The sequence below is a fragment of the Lissotriton vulgaris genome, chromosome 8, assembly GCF_964263255.1.
Source record: "Lissotriton vulgaris chromosome 8, aLisVul1.2, whole genome shotgun sequence".
In the NCBI taxonomy this organism is placed as follows: domain Eukaryota; kingdom Metazoa; phylum Chordata; class Amphibia; order Caudata; family Salamandridae; genus Lissotriton; species Lissotriton vulgaris.
In genome coordinates, this window is record NC_141696.1 from 1,126,817,600 (window position 1) to 1,126,839,842 (window position 22,243).

Sequence of the window (22,243 nt, forward strand, 5' to 3'; positions counted from 1 at the left end):
CTAGGTTTTCTGTCAGATGTTCCTGGTTTTCATTCTATAGCCAGTGGCTCTCTACTTTCCCCATTAGGAGACGGGCACAGGGTGGGGCAAATCTTGCTCCCATCACAGTTCCCTGCAATTGTAAAAAGAAAAAGGAAAAAAAAATTGAGACAAAATTCTAACATCTCTAGGATCATTTGGTTTATCTCCAGGTAATGTGCAGATCTTGTTGCAAGTTGTTTTCTGACTGCTTCTATTCTGTCTTGATGTTTTATTGATGTATAAAGGCTGACTACATCAATTGATGCTAGTAAGTAGTCAGTTTTCCATTCAGTGTCCTGTAATTTAATTAGGATGTCCTTTGTGTCCCTAATGTACGTTGGCAAGGCTTTCATGAAGGGCTGGAGTTCATCATCAATAAGTTTGCCTAGGTCATAGCAAACTGAGTTCATGCCAGCAATTATTGGTCTTCCATTTTGCGGATTGCCCAATTTATGAATTTTGGGAAGTAGATATAGGGTTGGTGTTGTAGGATGTTTGATCCAGAGAAATTGTTTTTCTTCCCATGTGATAAGGCCTTTGCTGCGCTAATTATGGATTAGAGCTTGTATGCAGCTCTGTAATTCCTTAGTTGGATATTTTTGGGCAGTTTTTGGTAGCAGCTGTTTCTATCATTTAGCTGTCTGTAGGCTTCATAACAATAATCCTCTTTTTGTTGAATGACAACATTGCCACCCTGGTCGGCTTCTTTAAGGATTATATTGCTGTCCTGGCTTAGTTCTTGTAATTCTTGTTTTTGTGTATGTGTAATATTGGCAGGAAGGTATTTCTTCTTACATTAGTACTTCTCATATTCCTTAGTGATGTACCTCATTACTGCTGTAAAAAAAAACACATAAAAAGTGTTCCCTGGTGGTAGTTGTGGCATGAACTTGGCAGACAGTTGTAAAGGTTTCATATGCGAAGTGTCAATCCTAACTTCCAGTGCTGAATCCAAGATTTCGGTTGGTTGTTCTGTGACACATTCTTCTGATAGGTTGGTCCGGGGGTGTATTTTCTCCAAGTTTTGAACTGACAGAGCACTAGTGTGGGGCTTTAGAGCACATGAGGATCTGTAGTCTTCCTTAGTGGCAAAAAGAGAGTGTAGTGTCAATTTTCAGGCGAATTTAAATAGATCTATTTTGGTCTGTACAAGGTCATAGTGTGCTGTAGGACAGAATGAGAGTCCTTTATTTAGTATTTGAGTATGTTCCTCTAATAACTCTTGAGTTGAAAGATTAAATACTAATTAGTTTACCTGGGGTGGTTCTTGTTCTGTTCTTTGCTCCGTGCTAGTGTTTGAACCCATGTTATATTGTCTTCTTGTGCTTTTGTATTTTGAGGTCTTGTGCGATTGTCCAGTGCGTTTCCCATTATCTCATCATGAAAATTTACTGTAGGGTGTTTATTTCTGCTAGTTGTTCCCTCCTCCACGGATTCTACCTCTGAGGAGAGGATGTTCTCTGATGAGCTTGCTTTAACTGTAGCTGTTGTAGTAGTTTTGATTTTGTCATATTTTTTGGCAAATGTATTGTCAAAACTGGGCAGAAAAACCCGAAAATATAGCAAGTACAAAAAGGAAACTTCTGCTGTATCTGCAGTTGAAGACCAAAAGCTGTCAGCAAGAACTGTTTGTTACTTTTCAGAAGTTCGCACAGCACCAAACCCCTCATATGCCTTCTATCCATCTCTAGCATCAGACAATAACTTAGCTTTAAAAAGGTGAAATTAATCAGTGCAAACAAGAATTATAGTGCCCTCAGTGGCACCACATTATTAATTCACACTGAAACATTCCCAAATGCCTTGAAAATAGTACCTGCCTTTTGGGTAGGTCCAATGGAACTGGACACTTCCCATCAGTCTACTCGCAAAGAGGTTCTCCATAAGCAGCTTTCCTCATGGCTTCTATACAATAATCCAAGATGGTTGAATTCAAAGGAAGCACATTCGGTAAGAACTATAGTCCTGAGATAAAATGGAGTCTAGATTTGCAAAATGTAAAGTGATCCTGGTGCAAGGGTGCACTCACAGCAGAGACAATTTCCTGCAAATAATTATGGACAGTCAGATCATCAACTGATGAAGAGACAGAAGACACGAGTCCCTGAGAAGTGACAGCATAAGAAACCACATTCTCAAGAGTCAAGGGAAGAGATCCTTCTCCCTACTCTTCCACATTTCGAGGGATTCTCCAGCACAACATATTTGTAGGAATAAGGTTGCTAGACTTTTAGAGGCACCTAGGGACAGAATGGTTAAGCTCTGCACACGAGGTACCGGCAGGTCCAAGACAGCATGTTGCAATCATAGACCCAGATACCCCGAAATTCAAGGAGAATCCCTTGAGCTCCCAAACTGTCTCCTCCTCAAGTGCTTGCAATAAAGAACTGTCAGACACACTTTGGAATTATCAGTACCACTGCAGAACAGATCCTGGGCATTCAGTGTCTGACAGAACACAGAACTGGAAGGGCTCCATTTGGGCCAAGAAAGGCAAAGGATCTGGGATAAATGGATCTTTCCACAGCATTGAGATTTCAGGTTGTGTGACAGCAATTGCAGTCAGTAATCGCCAGTGAAAGACTAAGATATCAGACCATAGCTCCCAGTCGTGGCCAGTCTCATCACATTTTTAACATCAGAAGGATCAAGACACTTTTGCCAGGTGAAAATATTATCTTAATTTTACTCGATGATCACAGCCCTCAATATTAACGGAATCCTACAAAAAAGATATAGAAGAAAATATTTGAGTTTTGAACTCTGTAGAAGACTCTTAACTCTACCAAAATGACTTCTGTGAAAGTAGATAATACATGCAACGTTTGGACTTATGCTTGATGTATCATTTAATCCCATTACTTCCTGCTGCTAATAAGAGGCCCTCAATTCATATCTCGGTTAGTTCCTGTACTCTGTCTTCTGTAATTGAGACCCTTATTCTGTAATTATAGATCAATGGTAGTTTGAATTATGTTAATGTTAGGGATTTGGTAAAGCGCAACAGCTGCCCCAGCAAAGAGGCGTCCCGGCCCTGCTAGATCAGAGAAAACAGATACTCAAGGACAGTCAGGCAAATACAGAAGCCTATGGAAGTGAGAAAAGGATGGTCTTAATGGCTTTCCGAAAAGCCAACAAATTCTCCATTCCACGAATGTGGACCGGCAGAGAGTTCCATAATTTGGCCGCTAACAACCGGAAGGAGCGACCACCCATACGGCATAGTTTGGTACGTGGTACTTTCACCAGGTGTTGCCCCAACGAGCGCAAGCTCCAGGGGGGCAGGTACCAAGTCAGCAGTGGGCGCAGTAGAACCGGTCTCCTGGTTTTAAGGATTTTGAATGCCATGACAAGGGCTTTGAATTTGATCCAAGAAGCAATCGGGAGCCAATGTAGTCTTCCAATCGTTGCTCTGGCAGAGCATCTGTGAGGGAGCCCGAGCAGAGTTCTCGCTGAAAGATTTTGGTCCCGTTGTAGTCGGAGGATCTCGGCTTTATTCGCACCCAGGAGCAGCACGCTAGCATAGTCCAAGCGAGAGATGATTGTGGCTTGAACTATAAGCTGGCAAACTGTTGGCTCAAAGTACGTCAGGATTGGTTTTAGACCTCTCAGCAAGCCCACACAAGTAGCTGCCACTCTCTTTGTGTGAGACTGAAAGCTGAGCGAGGAATCCATCCATACTCCCAAGTTCTTCACTAGGGGCTTGGGCGTTGGCATGGTGCCCAGCGATGCCGGCCACCGATGTTCGTTCCAGAGGGCGGTGTTTTTCCCTGCCAGCAGAACCTCTGTTTTGCTAGCGTCCGGTCTGAGGAGATCGTTAGGTGCCTAGTGGGTGTTTGGCGTTACGGGCGGTGTGCCATTGTCGCCACCACCCCCCTCCCGAGACCCATGAAGTGTGGATCTTTTAACATACAAACCACAGGTTCACCAAAATTGTTCGAACCATTCTCTGGTTTGTTTTTTTGCACTCTTTTTTACACATAATTCCCTTTTTTTACTGTCACGTCCTCTGGCTAGGGTGGGCCTTAGCGCGCCCACACCACCGGGGTACACAATTACATGGTCCTGACGAATGCCCAGTAATATCCATACACCTAAAGGGCAGAAACATGTTGACCCCATTGTAAAGGGGAAAACACCCAACACATTAGTTGGTAAATTTCCCTGCACATACCTTTTAACCAATACCCAGCTAACCACGGAATAAAGTTTTTTGTTTGGTAAAGCTGTTTGGTATTTTTTAAACTCACTTTTTTTACACCACTGTCACAAAAAATCCCGCTCCGCAGTAACCTGGCGTTGCAGCACAACAGGGAGGCATTTGGCTTCTCCTGGTGGGCCCGATGATGAAGCATGTCACCACCCAGGGTGGTGAGTGAGGGCTTCCAAGAAATCCCTGAGAAATCCCTGCTCAGGTTGATCTAACTTTCTTTTCTTTTCTGTGCTGGACACAACTATCCCTTTGTGGACACTCTTCTGTTGTTTATAACCATCAGTATAGACGACCAACTGTCCATGCGACAACAAGCAGCCAAGGTCACCTCAACATGCTTTGCCATTTTTAAATGGTTAAAAAAGATTCTATGGATGCTGCCGCCTGGGGCTCAAAAGACGGCGGCCCAAGCCTTGATTATGTCAAGAAGGGACTATGGGAATGTCCTAATCTAGGGGCCAACAAGGAAGTCATTCGCAGGCTGCAAATGGTTCAAAACGCTGCAGCCAGACTCTTACACCAGCTCCCTAGAATGGCCCCCATCACCAGGACCCTTCGCAACTTACACTGGCTAAAGATTGAAAAATCGAACTAAATTCAAAGCACTCTGCTTCATGCACAGAATTAACGCCGGGATGGCGCCTCGCTATCTTAGTTCTTTAGTCAAACAATACATTCCAACTCGCCTTCTTCGCTCGTCCAAGAAGGCCAAATTTGTGACTCCTAGGTTCAAACTGGCTAGGATGGGTGGTCGATCTTATTCCCAGCTGACCCCTGTTTTGTGGAATTCATTACCATTTTTACTACGCCTTGAGCATAACTATGTCAAATTTCAGAAAGGCATCAAGACCTGGTTATTCAATCAGTGAGCTCCAATGGCTGCTCTTTCTCTTAACCTGTGTCCGTAGGCGCCGGGAAACCTCCGGGTAGCTGTTGCGCCATATATAAATGTAAATATAATAATAATAATAATGCCTGATGGGTGTCCACACAAACCCTAAGAAAGTAAGAATGTGTTTCAAACTTATCACACTAAGCACATTAGCGAAAAGACGAATAGCGATACAATGGTTACAAGACATGGGTCCAATATATGACTCATGGTGAGGTGATGTGAATAAATGGGTTACTGCTAAAGAAGTATGTATGACTGGAATCTTAGCAAATCTGAAGCTAAGTGATTATCTGATTGCATAAAGAGAATCAAGAAGCATTCTAGCTGAATCGCCCTTTTACGATGAGGGGCATGGAAAATGCATATTGTACAATTTTAAAAGAGATGCCCAGGGATTCCATTATGGCAGCGTCCAGTTAGTCCGTTTGTAGGTTCCGTAACCACTTCTGGCAGAAAAGTTATCGCCCAGTACCAAGATGAACCCCTCTCTCAACCCATAACCTAACATATTTACACAGAGGATGGTGCCAAACGAAGGGGTGTGAGAGTGCAGATTTCCTGTACAGAATCATCAAACACCGAGCACAAATGTGAAAGAATGGAAGCAGCGGCGGCTTCATTATAGCGGTCATCGATGAAGGACAAGGGGACTGTGTTATTGGGCTTGGAAAAAGCCCAGGTGAGCTGCGAAAGGCAAGGAGTGTTGGCGCATAAGCAGAAGGAGGATGAACACACTAAAGCAATAAACAGGAAGCAACACTGTTGTAACACCCAATAGTAGATGGTAAGGCAGCAGGCAGAGAAGTCTGTACACAAGACAAGGAGATGCCATCTGAAATTTGAAAAAGTGTGAGGACTATGGAAGGAATTTTGGTATATGGACTGAGACTTCTGAAGAGCAAGTAAGGGTGGGCCTGGATGCTTTGCAGCAAGTAGTACTCTAAGCGAGTGGCCCCCAACTCAGATGGGGGCGACGGATATATGCTATGTACAAAAATACTATGTGGCCAAGAGTCTTGTACAACTAATTCCCTAATGTAGAGAACAAATATATGTATGGTGTCCTTGAAACATGTTGGACGGTTACTTTGTCATATTTTTTATAAATGTTATCACGGATGGAAAACGTATTAAAAGTAGTTTACAAAGAAAAGTGTATGGTAAGCAGCAGGTCCCTGAAATTAGATTGAATATGCAGCTGCTGGAGAACTTTAAAGATAAGCCTATGGATGGAAAACAAAGAGCTGAAATGAAATCAGATCTACATCAGAGAAACTAAACCCATTGATATTCAAAACACCAAAGTGAGGCGTAAGAGAGCAAACAAAGAATTAATTGAGACAGGATACAGCCACAAACCATACATATTTAATGGGAGTCCAACACCAGAGGCCTCCAGGTATTCTATCAGGTGACCTAAAAGAAGGACCTCTTGATCAGCAGTTGATACTGGAGCAGGGGCTGGCATCCTTAGTAGTGATAGCAGCTTCCATGACAAAACAAGTTTTACTGAGGTGTCCTGAAGTCCAAATACAATATGCAATTGAGAGAATCGAAAAAAGGCATCATCGATGATATCACAGAGACCCAGCAAGAGGTCTAGACAATTCAGGAGCATAAACAAATAAACAAGACTGCAAAAAAAGAGCTCATCAAGTGACCGGAAGATCAAAAACAGCAATTACTAGAATAAAGGGCACACCTCCTGACCTAGGAGGAAAGGGGGAGAACCTGGATAATCACTGCTGAGAGAAGACTATATGCATCATATGCGTTCCAGTAGGAGTAGAAGGATGGATGCGGTCGGATATATGGCTGTGTTTTTCTAAACCATCATAGGAGCGGACAATGAGAATGCAATTACATTGGAATTGGGAGATAAGGTGGGAAGATGAGAAAAAGAATCGGATTGTGGGAGCGCAGGTCGGGTAAACAGGTGTGGAGGCTGAAGATAAGTGCGAATAGGTTGTTTATTAATAATTGGTTGGGGAACAAAGGTTCGTGAATTACTATAGGGTTCTTCCGGCTTTTCTTCTACTCGAAGGAGGGCTGTTAAGGCTGTCGTTAAAAGCTCCTCGTCATCGGAGTCCACAGGATTTCCCCGGAGGCTCATAAAAGAGGTAAAAAGAAAGGGGCTGTCAGAACACTAATCCTACGAGACTTCAAAGGTTTAAACCGTCACCACACCAAACAGTGTTCGTTTCTGGGTTGTTCTGGGGTCCAGTGATTTAGCAAATTAAAGGGGAATTTAGAATGAATGAGTGTACCAAAGAACGTATGGTGGTACAGACTGTGCAGGGACAAAACACAAGAGCATTGATCATCACACCCTATTTGGATGCGTAATCGAATATTTAAACCAACCAGAAACCTTGTCCCAGGCAAAGGTCTTTGACACGAGAACCGTTAAATGAAGGAAGGTGTTACAAGCAGGTACATCACAATACTATGGCCAAGAACGATATGTCAGGATAACTGCGGTCGATGGGTTGAACTGGTACAACCCATCGGGTGTAGAGAACGCTGTTTTTTCTCGATCTTCTTTGCGAAGGGGAATTTGCCAATATTCCTTACACAAATCAAGCGTACTGATGTATTTAGCTTGTCCAATTCTTTCCACCATCTCATCAACCCGTGGTAGGGGGTAAGTATCAAACTCTTGATATTTTATTAACCTCCCTGAAGTCAATACAAAAACGTACTGACCCATCGGGTTTGGGAACTAGAACAATCTGAGTGTTCCATTCACTCATGGAAGGTTCAATAATATCCATTTGTATCATTTTCTGTATCTCTTCACGTATAGTCTGTCTACGTGCTTAGGGAATGCGATAAGGTCTTAACCGTACGCTTTTCCCTGGGGTCGTTCTTATTGCATGTTCTATAAAAGAAGTCCTGCCTGGGGTAGTGGAAAAAGTTCCCTGTAACGGTTGTAACACCTGTGATAGATGTTCTCGTAAGGATACAGTCAAATCAGGATCTATACATTGGTCAAAGGAAGTGGTCGCTATCCGTGCTATGTTCACATCGTTTGGAATAGGACCCTCCCATTTCTTCAATAGATTAACATGATACACCTCAGTGGAGAAGTGTGGCTCACGGTGTAGAGCAGGCAGACCCGGAAGCTGAGGTCAGACCCGGGACCAGGGTTCAATTCCCGACGCGGCAGGGTCTTGAGCTCAAATGTCCACGGACTCGATAATTCTCGCTTCGGTGCCTGCTCTAATCATGGGTTCTCACTCTGCAACTCTGGGCATTAAGCTTGCTTAATCTCCACAACGGCCCCCCTGCGGCGGGATGCCTGGCTTTCACCTTGGGGATGCCCTGTAGGGGCTATCTCACAGGGAAAAGCCAGGACGGGTTCCCAAGGCAAGCGCCGGGAAACCTCCGGGTAGCTGTGCGCTCAATAAATGCAATAATAATAATAATATTATAATAATACATGTCGGATGGGATCCAACTCAATGCGGTATGTCACCGGAGTTACTTTGTCTATTACAATGTATGGTCCCTGCCATTGTCCTAACAACTTATGGTCAGAGGAGGACATCATCAATAATACGGGATCTCCTATTTGGAATGTTCTTTCTTTAGCCCCTTTATCATACTGTCTATTTTGGGCTGTTTGGGCCTCCTCCAAGTTATTTCTAACAATCGTCCTTATCTGACTCAAATGGGTTCGTAGGTTGGACACATACTCTGTGATGGGTTTGGTATTGGGTGGTTCTGTTTCCCACCGTTCTTGTGCCATCTCCAACAAAGACCGGGGTTTGTGACCATACAATAATTCAAAGGGAGAGTATCCTGTACTTTTCTGTTCTTTGCACCTAATGGCAAACAAGGCCAAAAGGTAGCATGTCTTCCCATCTCCTTGTTTCTAAAGCCAGGAGTTTCTTTAAGGTGGTTTTGATGGTAGAATTATATCTTTCGACTAATCCATCCGTCTGGGGATGATAAGCCGACGTGCAGATCTGTTTAATTCCTAACTGGGAACACACCTGCTTCATTAGTCGGGGCACAAAAGGTGTCCCCTGGTCGGTTATAACCTCTTTAGGAAATCCTACTCTAGAGAAAACAGTAATCATGGCTTTGGCAATATTGGTAGTATCTGGTCTCCGTAGTGGTAGGGCTTCTGGAAATCGAGTGGCGTAATCCACGATAACAAGAACGTATCTACATCCACTACGTGAGGGCAACAAGGGTCCTATTATATCCATGCCTATTCTACTAAAGGGCTCACCTATGATTGGGAGTGGTTGAAGGGGAGCTCTAGGTGGGTGGTATCTACTATTACGTCGACATATAGGACACTCCCGACAGTACCGTTTTACTTGTTGGTATATCCCTGGCCAATAGAAGAGTTCTAAGATTTGTTTTTCTGTCTTATCGGCTCCGAGATGTCACCCAAGTAAGTGACTATGAGCCAGATATAACACCTGCTCCCTAAACGGACCAGGAATCAACAGTTGGGCCTTTTGTGTCGGACTCCCCTTTCTGTATAACAAGCCATTCTTCTTAAAGAAATAGGGACCTACATGATGAGGATCCTCCTCATCCAGTCCTCACACCACGGTTCGTCCGATTCCTCTTCGGCGCGGTCTTCTTTCCGGAGCTCTGACACGCTGGTCTGGTCCTGCTGAGTGTTCTCCGTTTTCTCCTCTGGCGTCCTTCCTTTGATTTCACTCTCCAATCCGGCCCGCCTTCTTCCCCACGACCTCCGCTTTTCATTGGTTCATTGCGTGCACTTCCTGTGTTATGTCTAACCCCTTCCGGGTCTTGACTGCCGCCGGCTCTCTGCAGGGACACGGAAAGACGGCATGGAGTTTCAGAACTGGGATCGGGACTCCTGATGTCGGCCCGACATGCCCGATCCTTTGGTGGACAACGTGAATGATATGCCCAGGGAGATACCTCGGTGAGTTCCTCCTCACACTGATCAACCAGACTACATATTAATAAATATGCATTCTTCTCCTATAAAAGAGCACATTACGAAGGCATTCAGGCGTCGGATATATTTTAAGTTCAGAAGAAGTAGAATCCTCCTCTTACAAGACTTATCGCAGACCATCTTAACAAAACAGAAAACGCTGAAAGACATCACTAATTAATTAACCAAAAATCTGATAAAGGGTGCTTCCAAGCTGAATTTGAAGGAAATCGACACACCGTCAAAAGAGTGGAAGAAGGAAGAGTGGTCCTCAACACACAAAACAGCAAATTATCTCTCACAACTAATTCCACTCTTTCCCTGCAATATGGGTGGTTTCAGGAAGTGGGATTCCAACACATTAGAGATTCAAATTTATAGAAAGGGTTGGTGTAACGGAGGTTTCAAGGCCCTGCCGGGGTACTTACATAACCCCCACCCTCTTCTCTGCCTTTCACCGAACGAGCTACCATCAGCGGAATACAGTGTCAAGACATCGGACGAGGATGATAACCCCTGGACCTTTAACTCACAGTCTCAAGAGGAGTGGGCGGGGCTACTGGAAGATGCTCCGACGTCAAATACGGAAGCAGAGTGAGACCAGGTGTGCTTGTTCACCCGGAGTGTTTGGAAAGCGGAGGTAGAATAGGAGCAGAGCATAGGAAGGAGAACAGGATCGGAGGAAGAGGAGATTGGAAGAAGAACGGAGGAAGTGGAGTCGAGAAGAGAAGCGGTATTGGTGACGGAGAATACGCCCGGAGGCCAACGTCCCCACGAGCCACCCTGCCACACACCCGGGGGAGGTGTGTGGCTTACACAGGTACGGGGCAGAATTGCGGGTTGGCTTGGGAGAAAGGGCGGGTCGACAGCGTGATCTGGTTCCCCTCGTCCCGGTGTACCCTTATCCCCGAGTACATACACCCTTCACTGTACGAACGCCCCGAGTGTATTACACAGCTTACTTCCTCACTCCCCTTCCCCTAGCACCTGTAAATTTCCTGGACAAACCCCCTGACACTTCTCCTTGTTTGTTTTCCCTACCGAGAGGCACCATGGACCTGGACGATACCCTGTCCCAGAGGAGCCCCGACTGGAGTAGGAGGAGCGAGGCCACCAAGACAAAGACCCGTAGGACTAGCCGAAGCAGATCCCCACAACGGGCAACCCATTTAAGAAAACCCTGTACTGACTTTCTGTTCGCTTCAATAAAGCCCTCTCTAACTAAGACACGCCTACTGCCTATTCCTCTCGCGCCCGTTACAGTTGAGTTATACAGAGGTTAGAGGATAGCGGGCTAAATAATCCAGACTGGAAAAAGTGACTGGCTATAGAGGGAAGAGAGTCACATGTATGTAGTGATCTGATGTAGTGTAAAGTACATGTGGAGTGCTTTGGCAGCGGCTGATGACCAAGAATAAACTTGACGTCTTAAATGGTGCTGAATTTCTCCACTATCACCAATGTGGTCCCATCCCTTAATTTACCTTCAGGTAATGGACATAAATTTACGTTTGCAACTATCTACTACAGCGGTCTCCTTTGAGTCTTTGCAGTTCTGCTTGCAAGATAGATCCATTTTGACTTTTCATAAAGTCAAAAGCTTTTGCTCAGCTCCCTCACTCCAAAATCAATATTTTTGCCTTTTACGGTAACGCACATCTTGGCATGAATTAAAAATGTTGCTTGTGCTTTCAGTACTAGGGATTCATTTTGTCAGTGACCTCATTGCCATTCTTGGGGGGCGGAGCCAGCTGAGGCACGAAATGGCCGCACATTGAGTGAGCTCCTCCGGGTGGCCACCTAATTCATCCTCATCCTGCACATAAACTGGGACCTCATCCCATTAAATTGCGGACATCTGAAAAATAACGCAACGCCCACACTCGGTGAAAGTTTTGTGGCGATATCTCGCTGGAAAAGAAAATACAGACACGCAGGCTGCTGAGGCCTGCACGGCGACAACACGGGAGGCGCACCGACCTAGAGTGCTTGCCGGGCCGTGACGCACAGCACGCAGCCCGGATCGCGGCGGACCCTTCCCCCGCGTGGAGGCGAACGAACCGAGTAGTGCACCCGACGGGAGTCTTGGACGGGGCCGATACACCCGAGCCCCCCACACATCCCTAAGGTACAGTCACAACGGTAAAAGAAGAGAGTGACTTTGTAAATTTCATAAGGAGATGCGAGATCTGGCGTGTGCTCGTGGCGTGGTGATGGGGGAGTGACAAGCGGCATATAATATTGAGGTGCGACCGAGGAACGAGGTGGAAGAGCGAGTTTGGCACAGAGCAGCTCTCACGGAGCGGATTGGGCCCATCGAAGATATAGCCTGGCACAGATAGGCCCAAGACCTGGATTCGGCCGCGTCAGTCGCCCGGGTGCTGAGCGACCTAGACAGACCCACGTGGGCGCGCCCTGGAGGAATAGGTTGTGCAGCAGGCCGTATCACACTGCGGTGGGTGTGCATAATTAAACAGCTCTACACATTTATCCTGTGGGCACAGGACTGCTCCGCAGGTACCAGAAATTGCCCCCCCATGGTCGTGAGCCGCTATGCACGCGAGCATTGCGCAAAGGAAGGGAGCCCAAGGTCTAGGCCCAAGCAGAACAAGCGGAAAGGATACAGTGAGGTATACCGCAAGTCCAAACACCACGACGTGGCCTGGGAGAAGCTGGCACTGCAGAGCTTGGATGGGCACACAGAAACTGAGATCTAAATAGCTGCTGTGAGGATTGTAGAGCCACATTACCAGCGGATGACAAGAGGAGGTATATGAACATTAGCGGTGCCTTACTGGCATCTCCTGTGAGACCACAGCTGCCTGTTATTTAATGATTACTCGGGCCTAGAGCTTCGGGAGACGCCCGGCACAGCAGGCAAGTCACAGCCAACACATGGCGAACGACCTGTGATCCACGGCTGAGCGCAGAAGAGAACCTCTACTGAGACATCATGGGCAAACCGGATAAAAACCCACCAAAAATTTACTTTGAACATTCTAAAAAAGCGCTGGACCACTCTGGAGAGGACGAACAGGCACTTCCACTAACAGCACCGACTACGGGAGGGCTTACGGCAGACAACATTCAGTCGATGTTTCTCACGATACAAACTGCGCTGACAAACATTGATGGCAAAATTGACTCTCAAGCATAGAGTAGATCGCATGTCCGAACGACTGGACCGACATACAGAAAGGATCGACATAGCAGAGCGCAGGATATCGGATGTAGAGGACGCCAACAACCAAATCACAGCGAAACAATCTGGGATAGACAAACAATTGGCTACGCTAACTGCTAAAGCTGAGGATTTAGAAGCCAGATCTCGAAGAAGTAACATTCGCATCATGGGAATTGCGGAAACGACCAACACGGGCCCAATGGAGAAATATGTGGAGCAACTCTTGAATACTCTAATGGGCAGAGACACATTCTCGGACGTTTTCCTAATAGAAAGGGCCCACAGATCCCTAGCTCCAAAACCACCACTGGGCACCAGGCCGCGACCCATTATAGCTAAACTACTGAGACAGGGATGCAGCATTACAAAAAGCAAGAAATCTGGACAAGCAAAGCAAAAACTCAGAGACTTGCAAATCCCATGCCATGCTGTATCCTGCCAGGCTAAAGATCACCGACGACGGATCGACAAAGATCTTTAGCGAACCTAAAGAAATTTTGAAATACCTGCAGCTAAGGAAACCGAAAGGAGAGCGTAGAAGATCGCCGCGAGATAGACTTCTAGACCGAGAGAATATGTCAGACGTATAATGATATATTTCATCTGAACAGGGATATCTACGAGTCTAACAGAATACACTAATGACTTGGGATTGTTGATCTCTAGGGTGTTTGCTAACGATTGCACCACCAATATTTGGCAAATTGGAATTCTGCTGTTGAAGAGTTTGCTTCGGACTGTGGTGCAACAAGATCCGACTATTCCGCGGCAGTCGTGAAGCGGACCAGCTGCTCAGATAAATCACCCTTGGGACGTACTAAACTGTAGAATGTTGGGCTGTTCTAAGCACCATGTAATACGAAATGTCAGCATCACTAATGCTGTGCTTCACTATGTTACATTAAGATATAGGAAAGTTGTGGGGTTCACATCTGTAGTGCATTCACATGTTACTGGATGGCCCGCCCTCCGTGCGTTCTGACGAGGGGCAAGGCTTGGCAGCTCCCGCCCACTTGTGTATATCACACTTGTTCTTTTTTTGGGGGTGTTCTGTTTAGCCTATGCAAGGGGAGGAGGGTTAGGACATGGTTACTTTATGGGAAATGTCTTCGTCGATGGGATCAAGACGAAGTGGGAGGGGGAGGGAAGGGGGGCAACCTTGAAAATCACCTAGCAGCTCTAGATATTAACACAATCCAATTATCGAACTATACATTTTTGAGACTCATGCAGCACAGTAAGATTGTCTTTTCCTTTATGTGCGATATATATGGCAACCGAGATGAGACAGGTTCGGACACTGACCTTTATGACCTGGAATGTGAGGGGACTTCAAGATCCACGAAAAATCAGAAAGGTCCTAACGTATTTAGACAGACATAAGGTCGACGTAGCATGCATTCAGGAAATGCATATTACGCCCCAGCAGGGTGCAGAATAGGCTACAGATGGGCACAATTCCGAGTGGCATCTTCTTTCTCAAACTACGCTAGGGGTGTGCTGATACTGATTAAACGTAACACCCCCTTTACACTCACCAACACGATCACCGACGACCAGGGGAGGTATATTATTCTAAGAGGAAATTTTGGGGGCACAGATATTACAATTGTTACAGCATATGGTCCAAACGTGGATGACCGACAGTTCTATGAAAACATGTGGGCCAAACTTAAGGAAATGCAACCGACAGCTATTGTATGGGGAGGCGACTTCAACACATGCTTATATCCTCTAATGGACAGATCATCCGGTACTGACAAACATGGTAGACGGGCAGAAAGATCAGTATTGGACGGCATGGATGAATGGTTTTTGGTGGATGTGTTGCGGCTGAAACACCCGGGACTCAGAGAGGGTACATGCACCTTACCGACACACAACACTTTGTCGAGACTAGACTACTGGTTGACCACACAGGAGGTCAGCACTTGGATAATGGCAGTGGAACACTTGCCTAAAACGCTGTCTGACCATTCCCCAATACGTCTAGTATTAGCTGTCCCTACTCATACCCGAGACAGTTCACATGGCGCCACTGAAAGATCAGGTCTTCCATAGCGAACTACATCAAGCCATTGTGGACTTCTTCGAGATCAATGCTGGCTCGGTAGAAAGCTCTATGACATTATGGGAGGCCTTCAAGGTAACCATAAGAGGCCACTGCATCAGTAAGCACGCAGGAATACTTAGAGACATTAGGCAACAACTAGCCATGGTAGAAAAGGACATTCAGAAGCTACAGGCTGACTATGCCAACACACTACAAGACTCCCTTTTGGCAGACAAACGACGTAAAGTGGACGCATACCACGAGTTTGCGGACACGGAAATAAAATACTTGTCAAGGCAATACAAGGCCAGAGCATACGGTGAGGGAGGCAGACCGGGCAGAGTGTTGTCGCAAAAGATTAAGTCAATGCAGGGCAGCGTGCTTATACACATATCGTGAATGAACAAGAAGTGCCAGTTTACGACATCCCTTCCATTTTAGATAATTTCCTGGCCTACTATTCTAAACTATACACTACACAGGTATCACATGCACGGCAGGACATTCACGAATACCTGGATGACATCGGCCTAGCCTGGCTTTCAGATACACATAGGGAATGCCTAGACCATCATCTCTTTGCCTAATAATAAAGCCCCAGGCCTAGATGGCTTACCAGGCAAATTCTATAAGGAATTTAAAGATCTGTTGATACCGCATTTAGCCCAGATGTATGGGGAGGCATACGAAGAAGGGGCCTTCCGTTAACACTGCGAGAAGCGCTACTGATAGCTCTCCCAAAACCTGGCAAAGACCCCAGTAAGTGTGAGTCATACCGTCCCCTCTCCCTTATAAACATAGACGTAAAAATTCTTGCCAAAATACTAGCAAACCGAATAAAACCATTGCTGGGACTCCTAGTCTTTTCCAGACCAAGCGGGATTTATACCTACAAGGTCCACAACACAAAATATATGTACCATTTTTGTAATGTATCATAGTTTAAATCCCGAATTGTCGGCAGCAGCTGCACTTTTGGACGTGGCAAAAGCCTTAGATTCGGTGGAATGGGAGTTCATGTTTACCGTCCTGTTTAGAATGGGATTCCCACCCGCTTTTCTGAAATGGATGGCCCTACTATATAACGAACCTAGGGCTGGAGTAGGCATTAATGGCAATACCTCACAACATATTGAGATCAGTCGCGGAACAAGACAGGGATGTCCACTATCCCCTATCCTATTTGCGCTCACGTTGGAACCGCTAGCCTGCAAAATTAGACAAAAACACCCAGAAACTGCGCTACAATTTAGTCTTCGCCCGATAGGAATTTCCCAATATGCAGATGACTTGGTTCTTTACACTAGATACCCGGATACAAATTTAAATCCATTGATTAGGGAATATATCAGATATGAACAATATTCTGGCCTTAGTATAAATTGGAATAAATCGGTAGTAAGCCCCTTAACAGCGGAGACCCAACAGCCTACCTTAGACTACCCACTAAAATTGGAAACAGATCCAGTGAAAAAACTGGGAATCTGGGTACATCGGAACCCGAAGACAGTGCTCAAGGCGAATTACGGAGTAACACTGAGCAAACTGGAAGAACAAATAGAGAAATGTATTAAACTACCTCTATCGATAGCGGATCGTATAGCCCTCCAGAAAATGGTAGTATTACCCCGATTCTTATATTTATTTTGGAATATCCCAATATGGCTTACGCAAGCATTTTTTGCCAGGTTGCGCACAGCGCTACAGCGACTCACGTGGGCGGGAAAGCAGCCCAGCGTGAGTTGAAAGATACTCACGAAACCATATCATCAGGGTGGTTTTGCTGCCCCCGACCTACAGCTATACTACTACTGTGCGCAAGCACAGCATGCACATTATTGGACACAACCGCACTCCCATATTCCACATATAGCGGTGGAGACAGACAGCATTTACCCACAACGACTAACACATTACATATCAGACCCTATCAGTTGCTACTCTAATGACGCAATACACCCAGTTAAATGCACATCCAGAGCCTGGCATACTCTGGTACTACGAGCACGAAAGCTACCACTTTATGCCCCGGCGCTTCCACTGGCGAATCATCCCAAATTATCAGTCACACAGGAACAGAAAATGAAGAAGGTGTTAGGAGATATGGGATTTATGACGATGGGCACGTTATTTCCGCACAACAAATTCATCCTCTTTCAATGTCCATCCTTATGTGCAAACCAAACGCCATTAAAAATGTTCGTATACCTCAGATTAAGGGCGGCAATTCAAGATCTGTATGACACGTTCCCGGCAGAAGCTACATCACTACAGGCCCTACAGATATTATTAACAGCGCCAACGCGTACGAAATTAGTTACAAGTCTATACACTGCATCCCAGAACGAACAGATTACAGAACCTGATAAATCACTTAAGCGGTGGGAGGAATCGACTGGGGCGCCCATCTCAGAAGAAGATTGGAGCTACAGTTGTGCGCAATTACACTTACTTACATCGAATTGTAATTTAAGAATTATACATTCTAGATTTCTTCATGAGACGCATTATAAGCAGGTCAAATTGCACCAATATGGCCTTAGAGCAGATGATAAATGCCAGCGCTGTTTCGCACCCCAGGCTGACTTTCCACACATGGCGTGGGCATGCCCTGGCCTTAACACGTATTGGCAGGAGGTGACGGACGCACTCGCACGCATGTTAGCTGAGCAAATCCCGAACGCACCATTGGTATGCCTATTGGGTATTTACAAACTTAAACTGATTAGACGGCGTAAACTACTGGCAGTTGCCCTTCTGCTTGCAAAAAGACGCATAGCTATTAAATGGGGTAGCAAGCATCCACCAGATTCAAGGATTGGCTGACTGACATGCTATATTGTAAGGAAACACTAGGTGCTTACGAGGAGGAACTACCTCAGGCCTCCAGACCTAAAGACTTCTGGCAACAACTTCTGGACTATTTACAACAACAACAAGACTCTTGATCGCTAATCGGGAGGGGGCACATGGTGATAGGAAGGAGCAATGTACCCGAAGGTTGTTTTGATGCATAAACACACTTGTAAATGACAAACTGGGTTATTGTTAAAAATGCAAGTTTTGATGTAAGATACTTTTGAAAGCCACTATCTTTCTGTAGCTACTATGTCTTATGCCGATGATCATTCAGTGTGCCTGTAATATGTTACAACATTTTCTTAAGATGCGAAAGAAAGCATGTGGAAGTAGATTGAAAACAATGTGCGTAAATGCTGCATATTGATTGTCTTTTGATGCTGCTTGGTGAAATAAAAATAAATTAAAAGACCTCATTGCCATTCTTTCTTCTGTAGTCAGAGACAAGTCTAGAATAAGGTGGATTTGGTGGTTTCCCCATCGGTTGTTTGTTCTTTAATGCAGCTGCCTCCAATATATATCTCCTTCCTTTGTCTCTCAAGACCTTCATAAGCATGGGGCTCCCAACTCCTTTAGCGTTAGGCATTCTGTGGGGGGATCAATGCTGTTAAAGGCTGCTTGGAGGCCGATGATTACCAGGTATAATGACAATTTATTAAGCTGTGTGTATTTAAAGCAGATGAGATTTAGTCTAAATGCCTGGTCCACTATGCTCTGGCCTCTCCTGAAGCATGTTTGGTACAGAGATATTAGGCCCTTTTTTTCCAACCACTGATCCAAGTGAGATAATAACAGCTTCCTGAATATTTTGCCGACGCCATGTAGGAGCAAGATGAGCCTGTAGTTTCCCACAAGGACTCTAGGCCCTTTTTTACGCAACGGCACAATTACTGATTTTTTACATGATGATGGAATCTCCTTGAGGGACCAGATGTTGTTGAAGGATCGAGTCGGAATAGCTGGTCATATGTCAAGTGCAGGCCCATTGTTGTTTTCCCTATGTTAGCATGAGCAGGTTGCAGACTGTCCCCTGCTTTACGAATGTTACTCTACAAACATATTTTGCTTTGTGCCACACTGTACTTTTACACAGAACACACTGTTGTTTTTGCGTTCCATTCTTTCCTGAGATTTAGTCTGAACTTGTAGACGAGGTAGAACAACAATGCCCCTTATTATTCTGTTCTGTTCAGGCCCTAGCACCTGGACAAAACACGCAAATGCAGCTGTTGTTTGGGAAGACATACGTCTGTCATATAGGTATGTACAGATAGTTAACACACACTTGGAGAGGGACCTTTCCAGGGAGAAGATCGTGACAGCACCTGAGATGTAGAACTTTCATCTGTGTATATTGAGGTACAGGGCTGCTGCTAGCATCTAGGGATCTTCTGATATATAATCATTTTGCTTCTGTAGAAGAAGAGGGAGGTTACACTGTTGTATATAATGACAGCTCTATTCATGATTTACTGACTACTTGCTGTGCTAACCGTATTTGTGTTAGGCAATTTCCTACTATTGAGGCACGTATACTGCTTACTAGAGCACATAGTTAAAATAAACATTTTAAACTTTTCTCCTATCTCTGTCAGAAATTATTGTGGACTATTTTGCCAATTATTGAGCGAAGGTTGTGTCCTGCAACTGTGATTCCTGAGAGGGTCAGGAGTGTTGTCTTCTGGGGTGTCTAATCACTTGTTCCTCTGTGAGTGAGTAGGAGGGCAAGCGAGACACTACAGCTAGTCAGTCCCGGGCTCATGGGTACTCAGGTAATAGGGTGACTCAGTACCTGCCTACTAAGATTTCATAATCTCAAGCATAGTTCTGTGACTCCGCAGAATCCCTGCAACAAGGAGACCATAGAGTTAGATGGTTTAGATAAACGTCTGAGGGGGTTTGTTCGGGCCTTGTATTGTATTGCTTGAGCAACCTCCTTTTCACTAAATTCGTCCATTGACCCCAGGACTGGATAATGGGGATGAGAGCTAGCAGAGGCAATTAAAGGATCACAGGGATTTGAAATGACCTTTGTGGTTGTAACACTGCCTCCCAGTTTAAAAGGACACTTAGGCTCATAAACATAGATATATATATTTAATATTTAATGTGCATACAATATTTTTTTTCCAAATGCTAGACCTGCCAAATATAGTAAACTTGCGTAATTATTTTGACAAACTTCTAGTAAGGAGTTTTCATTCAGCATGTTTTGCCTTTATTGGGGGGAAGTCTTTACATGAATCTTTCTGTGCTCAGCAGTATTACCAGCCAGAAGATGAAAACAATGCATCTCAGTGAAGTTAATGAAAGCAACCCTTAGGAGACAGAACCAACTGAGCGAAATACAGAGAGCTGTCAATATAAGGGGGGAAAGAAGATCATGGAGGTCGAGGGTGGAATTGGGTCTCAAGTTACAGAAGGTGCTTGGAAGGACACTTGAATATTCCTGAGAAATGAGCAACCATGAGAGGGATTAGACAAGATACAAGGGGGATGCGATGGGAGGGGTGGGGACTTATTGACATATATTGTAATGTATGGCTATGCATTGTTAATTTTACAAAATAAAAAAGATTTTCAAAAAAAACCTATAGAACAGAATGACAATGACAGAGCTATATTTTAGGGCTGAAGTAAAATGTGATTGATATGGCCTCAAAAACAGTGGCTCACCTAAAGCAACCAACTGCTTAAAAGGACTGTCCCAAAGCCCAGACAAAATGTTCCAGACCAAAAACAAGAATGTGTTAGCATAAAAAAGAGAATGCAAATAGATTGAAATGGAATCAAATTAACTATGTCCTCTCATTTAAGGAGATATTTGAGCAAGTGATCCTATTACCAACTTGCAAAATGAATACCTTCAATAAGCTGTCTTTTGTTGCTTTGATCTTCTCGGTCTTTCAAATCAGTGCTTAGTTCATTTCTGCTTCGATTCATCTCAAAGGTGCTTGAATTCATTCTCCTGTGTGAAAAAAGATATGCGCATTCCTGTATTGCTTAAACGGTGTTGCTTATTCCATTTTATTTTTACCCTAATGCGAAACAAAAACACTAAAATACTCATGCACTCATACTAAATAGGGAGGATGGAACATTTGCCAATGTTTGGGGGATGTCCTGCTTCTGTCTAAATCTAAATAACCCCCAAGACTTTCTGGCATGTAGCTAGAATAAAGACAAACGTTCTATGCAAAAACATTCAATAATGCAATCAAAATGTCTTCCAGTTTTTCAAAATGCTTAAAATCATGTCTTTCATGACACAAATAGACACTTCATTAACTCTAAAAAGATTTGATGACGCGATTGGCAAACAGATTAATCTAGTCACTAAGAAAATACTTGGTGGCGAACGCAAACATACGCTTCGTCTGTTTTCGATTAGGAAAACCTGCTGGAGTGTGTTCTTTGGTATGAATCTTCCAATCAGGATTTTGTAAAATTTTAAATTGATTTTCTACTTGCATTGTAACAACATAGCAAAATGCACATGACACACCAGGCAGTATTTGTGTTAATGAGCGTAGGATGTATAGACAGTAGCATAACAAGCTTAGTTCACACTTCATATACAATGTTGTCACCTTAATATATCATTGTGTTTCCACAACACACTGATCTACTAGCCTGTAATTATCACTTACAGCCAAGGACACGGACGTCCAATTCTTAGGCTCATGTAAGCGTAAAACAGAAAGAGATGATTAGCCCTCTCATAAACCAAAGCTGTTTCACTATGCAGTGGCTCATTGCGTGTCCGCTGTATGCAGGTATGCCCTCCGGGTACCATAGTGGTCTTTGGGTGTGAAGGTCGGAGGCTACTGTTGAGAATATAACTTGAGCTGCTAATTACAGTAGATGAAGGCCTGCAACCTCTGTGGCAGGGTCCTCTGCTTCGATCCCCAGCAAAAGGCCACTTTTTACTTTTTGCAACAGAAGTGCCAAAGCAGTGAATTTTCTGACAGAATTAGGAATCTCCTTCACCCAACTCATCAAATCGTAATGAGTTGTCCTAACTTTGCACCAGTATAGCTGAAACCCACCATAGGACCAGGACAGATGATGAAAGCCAGCCTATGGTG

The 22,243-nt window shown here is 44.6% G+C and overlaps 1 protein-coding gene across 1 annotated transcript in view; it reads right to left on the minus strand.

Annotated features, from left to right (window-relative positions):
- The window catches only part of SETDB2 (SET domain bifurcated histone lysine methyltransferase 2), a 535,415-nt gene that overhangs the window by 459,310 nt on the left and 53,862 nt on the right, over nt 1–22,243 (minus strand). Inside the window, exon 2 of the mRNA XM_086934967.1 lies at nt 21,020–21,123. Coding sequence (XP_086791093.1) covers nt 21,020–21,119 — 100 coding nt within the window. The 5' untranslated portion in view covers nt 21,120–21,123. The remainder of the gene's footprint in view (nt 1–21,019; nt 21,124–22,243) is intronic.